This window comes from Morone saxatilis, unplaced genomic scaffold, assembly GCF_004916995.1.
Source record: "Morone saxatilis isolate NCDOM2014 unplaced genomic scaffold, NCSU_SB_2.0 Contig24, whole genome shotgun sequence".
In the NCBI taxonomy this organism is placed as follows: domain Eukaryota; kingdom Metazoa; phylum Chordata; class Actinopteri; family Moronidae; genus Morone; species Morone saxatilis.
The window spans coordinates 12,504,135-12,514,728 of record NW_023339807.1 but is presented as its reverse complement, the minus strand read 5'-3'; the positions used below and the strand labels follow the sequence as shown (position 1 = coordinate 12,514,728).

Below are 10,594 nucleotides of genomic sequence, written 5' to 3'. Positions count from 1 at the left end.
ATATAATTAGTATATATATATATAGTATATATATATATATATAGTATAATATATATATATATATATATATTATAATATATAATATATATATAAAATATATATAAAAATAATAATAAAAATAACATATATATAACAACATGGTCTCACCTGGCATGCGTCAACTCCTCCAGCCAAGAATCCACTGCAGAGCATCCTGGAGGTGACTTGGCCTTCTGTGACCATGTTACACACAGAGTCATTGATGACTTTCACCGATGCCTTCTGCAGTATTTGTGATTTTTGACCTGCAAGAGCAGGACAAAGGGGTCAGTGCTCCGCCACGTGACCTCTGTGTTCGTCACTAACATCAAAGGTGTTAATGTGCAGGATTAGTGTTAGCTAATGAAGGTTTAAGAGGCTTCCCAGGAGAGCCGACGTCTGCCTTGATATATGGATATGGAAGAAGGCTTAATGGAATAGAGCAGATTAGAAAAAGATGAGAGAAAAGGGAGGGAGGGCTGAGCGGAAGAGAAGTATGTCATGATGGGAGAGATAAAGAAATGGGAGGGACATTAAAGGAAAAGAAGAAGACCAGATGAAATGAGAGAGATGAAGAAGAAGTAGGCAGGCACGGAAAGAAGATGAAGGACAGAGATGAATAGCTAATTGTGAGAAGGTTGGGGGAGGAGTGGGCTGTCTTAATTTTGATGCGAGTTGGATTTGCAAAAAGGAAAACACAATTGTAGAGTGGGTCACCCATAATTAAGGAATAACAGCATAAATATTCAAAATTAGTATAATAATCAGTTACAATGCAAAACAAAAAATGACTACAGTTCTACACAGAATCACCAATTTCTGCATAATACCTCCTTCTCGGAGTGCGCCCCAGCCTGTGACCCAGCAGGACATGCCTGCAGGGAAGACGTGGGAGGAAGAGGGTAGGCAGATGGGTTGGATGGTGTTGGTGAACTCCAGCGGTTCACTGAGCTCCAGCAGTGCAATGTCATAGTCAAAGGTCATCTGGTTGTAATTCGGGTGGGAGATGATCCTCTTCACTGGGCGGCGCAGTACGCCATCCTGCTTGTACTGGTCCTGCATGCCACTGTAGGTTTGCCAGTTGGATGCGATAGAATTCCTGTGGTAGTGTGTATAGCATCATGGGGCAAAGGTTATGTTTCTGTACATGCGTGACCCTAGGTGGGGGGGATGCAATATCAGGAACATGTGTGCAAGCTAATACAATCCAACACAAGCCCTGCAACTTATACTACTGTAGGGATACACTGTCTGTTGAGACTGTGTCAGTTCAACAAAATGACAAGAGCAGCTTTCAACATAAAGCAAATCAATATAATACCACCACAAATGACATCCTCTCTAACAGTCTCGAAAACTGAACATTTTAAGTTACAAAGGTAGTATTTGCCACAGCATTATTGTATTGGATTGCATTAAATTCCTATGATACAGTTGCCACCCCTGTATAAACAAGCAAAATTACATACTACTTATGGTGATATATGGCTGTAAAGAAAGCCTTTACAGTGTCTTGAATAAATAATCTTGAAAATGCTTACAAATTAAATAACAGCATTGTGTATAGTAAATATCACCAACTGTGAATCCTGCTCAATAACAATGGAGGCGGCTTGGGTCTAACAGCATGGTTAGTGCTCCACCTACAGGGCACTCCGACAAATACAGCTCCATACTTTCATGGATGAGATGTAAATTTAGGCCCCCCAAGGTTTTTCTGAATTAACTGCATCATCAGGGGCTAATTTTCAGACTTTGCAATTTGTATATAAATGGCCCTCTGTTGTGCACAGTTCTTTTTTTTCCTGCAGAATGTGTATGAGAATATTGCATAATAAGATCTAATAAAATCTTAAATAATGTGATGAATAATAAAATATGAAGGGAAACTTCAATAACTGTTTATGCACCAAAATATATTAGAGGGAATGTGTTAGATGTGATACACAGTATAGTCCTGCTCTGTACATGTGTATGTGTCCATGTATGCTATGGATGTTTGAACTGTAACTTACTCTGGGCTGCTGGTGACAAAACAGTGGGAGGCCGAAAGGATCCACCTCTCAGATATGATTGAGGCACCGCAAACGTGCCCATAGGTCAGAAAGTGAAGGCTGACCTGCCAGGGCCACTCCCCCAGCTCAGCGTTCTGCCCTCCTACGATGCGGTTGAGCTTATAGGGCCTGGTGCCACAATCTGACATTTAACAGAGAATATAATGAGAGAGGAGGGACATTGGCTGGGTTGAGTGCAGAATACAAGGTGAGACTGGCATGAATGATCAGAGGGAAAAATCTGAAAATTCCTAAAGTTGACTTGAAGCCATCATGATGCCAGCCTTGGCTGTGAATGCTATTATGACTCTCTAGAATCCAAATAAGGCACAGTAGTAGCAGATTAAACAAAAAAAAAAAAAGGGGGAAAAAAACACAGACACACCCTGAGGCTTAAATAGAGAAAAAAAAAAAAAATCTTCAGAGATGACAAGAGCTGCTTTCAAAGAAGAATTAAATAAATAAAGCAATCAAGGCCTGGGGGTCTTTTCTAACAGACAGCCCAACGCACAGCTCAACCAGCTCTTCTATGATCTATTTGAATGACACTGAAGAGATTATATCCACTTTCAGCTGTTTTAAACATTTAAAAAGCTGAATTTTGTAAGAGGAAAGAAAACATTTCTTACCACAGCTGGCCTCGTCTGAGTTATCGGAGCAGTCGTTGATGCGGTCACATTCTGCATTCACCTTGTTGATACATTCTTTGTTCTCACACTTGAAGCTGAAGTCGGAACAGATACCCGAAGCTACAGCGGGGCGGAGACAGGTTCCAAAATCAAAACACATAGCACATTTCAATCAAAGTGTTACAGCAGTAAAATACCACGAAAATACTAGACAAGTAAAATACTCTGCAATCAGTGAGGCTTCAAAGTGAGACTTGAATGCACAATGCATAGTGATTGAGGAGCAGACTGCATTGATTGGGGGTATTGATTGGGGTTGAGGTCTAATATCCCTCTTTATTCACAGAAGTGAAAATCAAAGGAAATGCAAGAGTGCCCTCTGTGTGTGTGTGTGTTTCTGTGCGCATGTGTATGTGTGTGACCGAGTGAGTGAGTGAAAGGGAAATTGAGTAAGAGTCAAGTAGGGAACAGGAGGAAATGAGAGAAAGAGCTAAAATAATGTAGACAGTGAATAATACTTTGAATTAAGAATGAAGCATCGTTGTGCAAACTAAAACGTTACTGAGCTGTGAATGAAGGTTAAATACTTAATGGTTTGTGTAACATGCTTATAAATCACTGTGGTGAGGATCTTTTCCAAATGCTGGGAAGAGAATAAGTGCTGCTACTTACAGGATTTACAAGAGGCCTCGTCGCTTCCATCTTCACAGTCCTTCTTGTTGTCACACACGACATCCTGAGGCAGGCAAATCCCGTTACCGCAGCGCCACTCATTCTGCTCACAACCTGGAGGCAATTAAACATAGTGATGAGAAATTTACAGTATAATAGAATAAAGATGAAAACTTGAATAAGGAGCAGACAAGCCAATAAGTTTCAGAAGGACATTAGCGGTGCAGCCACAGTGGACATCAGCATCTGTTTTCATTCTTCTTGCGTGTATTACACATGATTAACTGCTGCTGAGCAAATTGGGGCCAGGCTTCAAACAAACTCCATTACTGATAACACAATAACTGCACACAGCCCAGGAGTCAGTGACCAGAGCATTAGCAGTGATGTTTAATGTTAGCAAAATTAGCATAGCATTAGATTTGTGTCCCCTAAAGAGCGCTTTAAGATGGGAATACTTACTGCATTGTTTCTCGTCGCTCCCGTCCCCGCAGTCATTGACGCGATCACACACCCAGAGTTTCGGTTTGCACAAGCCGTTCCCACAAGCAAACTGATCCTTCTCACAATCTGAGGTAATGGAAACACCATGTATTAAACAATGTCACTGAGGAAGATGTACTGATTTGAAGAGGGAATGTTTACCATCACAAATCCTTGCATATATATCACCAGTTATCACCAGTAGGTCTAAAGATAATTAGGATAAATATGAAGCTACAGCAAACAGCCAGTTAGCCCAGCTTAGCACAAAGACTGGAAACAGTTAACCTGGCTCTGTTTAAAGGGAACAAAATCACCTCTAAAAACTGACTAACGAACATGTCTGTCTGGTAATAGTACAAATGAAATAAACTAAAGTGTAAAAACAACAAATTGTGTTTTTTGGGGGGGTTGTGTGCGACACTCCTGAAGTCTGGCAACCATACAATAAAGATCAAGACTCCAGGAAATCGCTGCTCCGGGCCAGGAAATAGTTCTTGTACATCATCCCCCATAAAACCCCAAACGCTTTGTTTTTACTCTTCAGATTTTGCCTTTGGACAGAGCCAGGCTAGCCATACCCCCTGTATTGAGTCTTAATGCTATGCTGGCCAACTGGCTGCTGGCTGTAGCTTTATGTTTAACGGGCCAGTTATGAGAGTGGTATTGATCTTCACCACCAACTCCTGGCAAGAAGGGAAGTAAAACTATCTGCCAAAATATCAAACTATTCCTTTCAAAAAAGGAGCAAAGAGGAGGATATACGAAAAAGGATAGTAAATGAAGAGGAGAGAAAAGACAGAAGAGTGCAGCTGGGTCAACGGTGAAACTTACTGCACTGCCTCTCGTCGCTCATATCACCACAGTCGTTCCAGCCATCACACTTCAGTTCTTTCGCGATGCAGATGCCAGAGGCACAAGGGAACTTGTTGGGGCAAGCTGCATGCAAACCAGAGAAAAGACAAGGGAGCAGAGAAAAAAGGATGATGACAAATTGAGCGAGAGGGAGTGACAGTGTATGTTCGCAACATCCATCATGTTGCCAATGCTTGTCCCTGTTGATCAGAGCAATTATAAATCCATTTCGTTCAAACTGGGAGACAACATAAAAAGCGGAGAGTATTGAAAGTGGAGTGCTCCTGACTGACAGTGGCAAATAAAATGGACCCAATAAACAAGCTCTCTGGTGATTAGTCTAGCTCTTGAGTTTCACTGCCGCAGTTTCTAAGCCTCTATCACTAAACAGCTCTATTTGACTGTCATTCAGCTACCGTCTCGTTGCCTCTCAGACTCCACAGTTACTCCCAGCGTCTTGTTCTATATTGGCAGGCGATGAGTGTCACTGTCACGTCGCAACATTTCACCCATCTCATCAACTGTCGTGTATATGTGGGTGTGAAACAAGACTTTTAACTCACGGTCTTTAGGATCATAGGCAATGTACTCTGCACTGAAGCCTTTATCGGTGTAGGACTCATCAGAGTGGAACTTCACATTTAGGATGTTGGTGTCACTGGTCAGAGCCAAAGAAGTCAGTTCTCCACAATACCTATGACACAAGACCAATGTTTATTTTGCTTTTCTTTTCAATATGCTGACCAAGTTGCTGAGATTAGAGAAAAGGGCAACATTGCTACAAAAATGTTCAACGGGAGAAGAAAGAGTAGTCAGACAAATTGTAAACAACTGTAAACTGTTTAGTTAGATCGTCCAACAGATTTTATTTGGAGGTAAAACTGAAAGTGAGAGAACCTTAAAAAGGTCCAGTGTGTAACATTTAGAAGGATCTACTGGCACTATTGGAATACAATATTCAAAGGTTTTCAATAGTGTGAAAATAACCCTTTGGTGGAGGCCACAATTTTAAACCGCCATGTTTCTACAGTAGCCCAGAACAGCCAAACAAAAACTGGTTCTAGGTACTGGCTGGCTGGTGTTTTTTGCACTGGATGGCTGCATAGTCTTTCCCTTGTACTCCCTTGAAAGGGAAGTTGAAGCGAGTGAGTTGCAATCTGCAACTACACCGCTAGATGCCACTAAATCCTACACACTGGATCTTTAAATGTGAGTAACTGCACAGCAAAACTATCCAGACAAAAACTGTATACAACACAGTGGGTCAAAGTTTAACCAGAAGTCGGTCTGTAAACTGTGATGGATGTTTATGACAGACAGTTTAGGGTGTCATTTACATGAATTTATGTCTTACTTGGTGTCCATAACCTCCACATAGTCTTTGTGACACACGCGGGTGTCCACCCCGGGCTCTTTCATGCGGAACATGGTGAACTTCACCCGCACCTTCTTTCCATCAGGGACCTACAGAACAGAGGAAGAGGCAATTGGTTCATAACAACCTTATTTACCATGCATGTCACATCTCCACATACACACGAAGGCATGCATCTGTATCTCATGTACAGTAAACGCAAGCATACAAGCTGCAACACACCCGCATGTACGCACACGCAGACACTACATACACACTAGCAAACAAAACCAACACACAAAATACTGCAGCCCAGCTAGGGCTGCGGCAGCAACATCGGTCTGACAGATGAAGATAGAAGAGGTACTGAACAGCTTGGCTTCTATAGTGCTGCCTCAGCATTCCTCTCATGGCAAGCCGAGGATGGAGGAGGAGGAGGAGGAGGAGGTGGTGGGTAGAGGGGTTTCAGGTAGAGGAGGGGGCCAGGGAGAGGAGCAGTGTTGCAAACCTTGATGGTCCACTTGCAGTCCACGGCAGGGGGATAGAAGCTGGGGTGAAGTGGGGAGGTGAAGACTCCTGCGCTTTCAGAGAGGTCGCCACCGCACTTTTTAGCTGAAAAAAAATAAGCCGCTGTAGATTAAGTTCAGAATGCAGGTGAAAAAAAAAATTATGCTTAGTGTTGTGAATGTCTTAATTACCTTCAAAGTTGGGGATGGCCTTATACACAGCCTCGAAGCCAGGTTGCTGGGTGTCACCGTCAGTAATCAAGTTAATCAGCATGATGTTGCCAGATGACACAACCTCCAGAGGGTTTGAGGGGGGCCTCTGACCACACTTGCTGCAAGAGACGGATGGGCACATAAATCAGGTACAATTACAGAATCAAAAAAAGGTGTTTGCAACAAAATGTAATAAACACAACTATGATACAAAAGATGAATGTCTGCGCATTTAAAGAATAGAGTTTTGCTTATCCTTAGGATGTGCAACACTTTAAATAAAGCTGTAATTCTTTTTAGTCAGAAGCACTAAAATGTCAATTCAGCAAACGAGTTTAAAATGCTTCAAGAAAAAAATAATTTGAAAAGAAATCAATAGATAAGCAGAGAGAGGTAGAGAAAGAGATAAATAGGGAGAGATGTGCCAGCACTAGATAGAAATGGCTTAGGCAGAGTTTCAAAGTCAAACATTAGGTACATTAGCAAAAAGTTTCAGCACTGCTGGCGGCAGAGCAATGGAGGTGTGAATGACGCTGCAAGAGCAGCAATACATCTACCTCCAGTAGAATAATGTCATTATAGAGTATTATATTATGGCTCTCATAAACCCCATGTCACCTTGGATAAAGCTGATCGCTCAATAGCTTTATAAAAATTTTATGCATCGCTTGGTAACGCATATTTGTTTGGCAATGGTTTCTGAGTTTGAAATTGCCTGTAGCTACAACTGATGTTGCATTCAGGAGCCGGTAGTTTTAGAATCATAGCACTCCCCCATAGACAAAGTGCAATTACACACAATGGTGTAGCAGGATTCAGGTTGGCACCCATCACAGATTTGAAAGGAGAGGTCTTTTTGAGCCAACTCAATCTCACTGAGGTCTCAAAAGTTAACAATAAAATGGGACATGCAGCGCTAAAGGCTTCAGGGCCAAAAAAAAAGTTGTAATCACAAATCCAGTGAAAGGAATGAAGTGGAACATGTTTTCCACCCACATCAAAACAGCTTTTACTCCTAAATCCCTCTGCAACATTTCACTCAAATACAAAGTGATTCCTAGTGCTGTCCTCTGGGAATCATGTAGAACTATATTTCCCCTCTCTCTGATCTTCAAGGCTAAATAAATGAGACAAATGTTGGTTGAGCCCAATCAAACAAACCCTGCCATGAAGGTTTAAGGCAAAAAGAGAATGTGATTTGTGTCACAATTTGATGTACTGTAGAAGCAAAAATGAGTCAATTTACTGGATTTATTTAAAATAAAATTCCTCTTTGGGGGAGATATCAGTGAAGGGAATACTGCACAGCATGCTGCAACTAAATAGTATGATAGTAAGCCCTGATCCATTCATAGAGATTTAACTTTCGAAGAGCATCAGTGTGACCTTGTACCATCACGAACATGTTTCCAAAACCCTCTGGACATTCAGCCCTATGACTTACTTTGTGATGGCCTTAGAATCATCTGGACTCAAAGAGTCATAGATGAAGACAAAGTCATCTGAGCAGTCATCCTCGATGTGGAAAAAGGGGAAAGCGACAGATATGACATTTTCCTCTGAAGCTCTGATTTGCCACTGACACCGAGACCTGGGGGGGTAGGCTGTGGGGTACCCTGGTGACTGAAATGTTTGCTCCTTTTCTTCAGCCTCCAGATGGAAGAAACATTCACCTGGGAAAAACATTTGTTGTATCATACAGTGAGCATGCACGTGTGATTTGGCAACAGTTCATTTATTGGTTGTAAATAAAAAGCTAATCTTAATTTGAAAAGCTGAGAAAAATTAAGAAATCAGTAAAGATTGTATCTTATCTAATTTTCCTTGGAATCAGTTCTTAATGATGCAAAGTAATGACATGCATTACGAATGACACATTTGAACACTGTGATCACAAGTTCCTTTATAGAAAAGACAGATTAATGTAAGGATAGTACAGCTACTATGGTAATGTAATGTAATGCAGTCTAATCATCCCAAGGTTATAAATCACCAGACAGTGTCAAAGAAAAGTGTCGGGCATAGAGACTGACTCGCTCTGGCCTGATACAGGGTTCTCAATCTCTGACTAGAGCAGCCCATGTACAGTACAGGCCAGGCCAGTCATTCGTTACAGACTGGCAGGAGGGTGAGCATCTAGCCAGCTGGAAAATTACAACTGCGAGTGATTGAAATGGGACACGCTGTACTCACTGGATTTGGGGTTCCTGGCCATGCGAGGATCTGTGACTGGAGACAGAGGGGCGGGTGTCAGAGAAACAGGAGGAAAAGGTAAGAATGGGTCACTAACATTGGGATGCTGATAGAATTTGATGCATGAGCCTAAAATATTTGGGTTGCACATTTTCTGTTCCATTTCCCTGCGGTTAAGGAAACTGGTGATGGTGTGTAGCTCTTTCTGCTCCATCTCACCTTGCCCTACAGCAGCAACCCATACATCTCTGTCTAACTATCTGGGACAGCAACATCAAATCATACCCACAGAAATCATTTTAAAGAGGACCAAAACCACTGAGTCACAGGGCCAGCGCTTGGCTGGTGTCCAGAATGTGGACAAATGCAATGTGAATGCTGAGAAGACAGAAGGAAGAAAAATGGCTGTCTCAAGCCAGGCCAGGGCTCAGCTAATATCATTAGAGGATCCAAACAGCATAAAATGTGCAATCTCAGATGCAGCACAAGCAGAGAGGTCTGGCTTATCTGTTATCATCTTATCAGCACAACTCAAAGCGAGCTCCTGTAATACAAATAGAAAGCATACAGAATACCAATGCCGATAGGACATGACAATGACTATATTCAGATCTGTAGTCATAGTGCTTTATCTTTATCTGATATTGTTAAATGTCATAATCTGGACCCAGCTGTAGAAAACACCCAGTTGTCCCTATGTTTCTGCCCCCACGGTGTGACCCCTCTCCACCCCACCTGGCCCCTGGTGGTACCTACATGAGGAAGTGATTTTACTGATCTTGATATTTGTGCGGCTCCCACTGATGTGCTGCTTAATGCCATTCTCCAGTGTCTGCAGCACCCGCTCTTCTGAGAACTCCGGCTCAATCTCAAGGTCTTCGACTGGAATATCAAACTGGGACCAGTAGTAGGCTATCACACCCTCACTGGTGCAAACAGAAATCAAAAAGAAAGAAACAGAGAGCATAAAGAGACCATTCAGTAAAAAGCATTAACATTTAAGAAGAAGCAAGCAAGTTTAGCAGCATAAAAAAAATAAGAGGAGCTCAAGATCTCAGCAATACCTGAATGCAGTGACAACAGAAGTAGTGTAGTATTTTGCAAGGAGTGGATCGTCCTTGTAGCTTTCCCCAAGCTGTGTAGAGAAGATGTTTTTTTTAACCAAAAAGAACATGAAAAAGATTTCCGCTTGTCTGCCTGAAGACAAAGTACAAATTAGCATGTTAACATAAAAACGACTTTCCAAGAAATGCACAGAACAATGGGATTGTCAATAACAGGTCTTGCCTTAAGTGAGCTGCAAACTGTACCAGACAGAGCTGCAGTCGTACGCTGTGGTCTTAAAATGCAGGTCACTACCATATTTTATGCATGTACGGTTATCTAAGTTTAGAGAAAGTGCTTGATGTGAAGAATCAACAACAAAATGGGAGAAGAACCAGCTGCAAACGATGTATGGTTAGAGATAAAGGAGGAAGAGGAAAGATTTTTCACAGAACAAAGTGGTCAATTTTCATTAAATAAAATATAAGAAGCAGTTACCAAATGACCATTTCAGCAACATCAAATATGAACCAACTGTCATTTTACTAAACCAGTGGTTCTCAAACTGTGGGG

General features: G+C 41.8%; 1 protein-coding gene across 1 annotated transcript in view; it reads right to left on the bottom strand.

The window, feature by feature from the left end:
• zmp:0000001114 (suppressor of tumorigenicity 14 protein homolog) overlaps positions 1-10,594 on the bottom strand; it is a gene marked incomplete at its 5' end in the record, with an annotated part of 18,755 nt that overhangs the window by 507 nt on the left and 7,654 nt on the right. Inside the window, 15 exon segments of the mRNA XM_035672207.1 lie at positions 148-284; positions 849-1,117; positions 2,034-2,214; positions 2,702-2,821; positions 3,374-3,487; positions 3,836-3,943; positions 4,691-4,795; positions 5,275-5,405; positions 6,066-6,175; positions 6,574-6,677; positions 6,764-6,903; positions 8,229-8,457; positions 8,978-9,013; positions 9,734-9,903; positions 10,042-10,112. Coding sequence (XP_035528100.1) covers positions 148-284; positions 849-1,117; positions 2,034-2,214; positions 2,702-2,821; positions 3,374-3,487; positions 3,836-3,943; positions 4,691-4,795; positions 5,275-5,405; positions 6,066-6,175; positions 6,574-6,677; positions 6,764-6,903; positions 8,229-8,457; positions 8,978-9,013; positions 9,734-9,903; positions 10,042-10,112 — 2,025 coding nt within the window.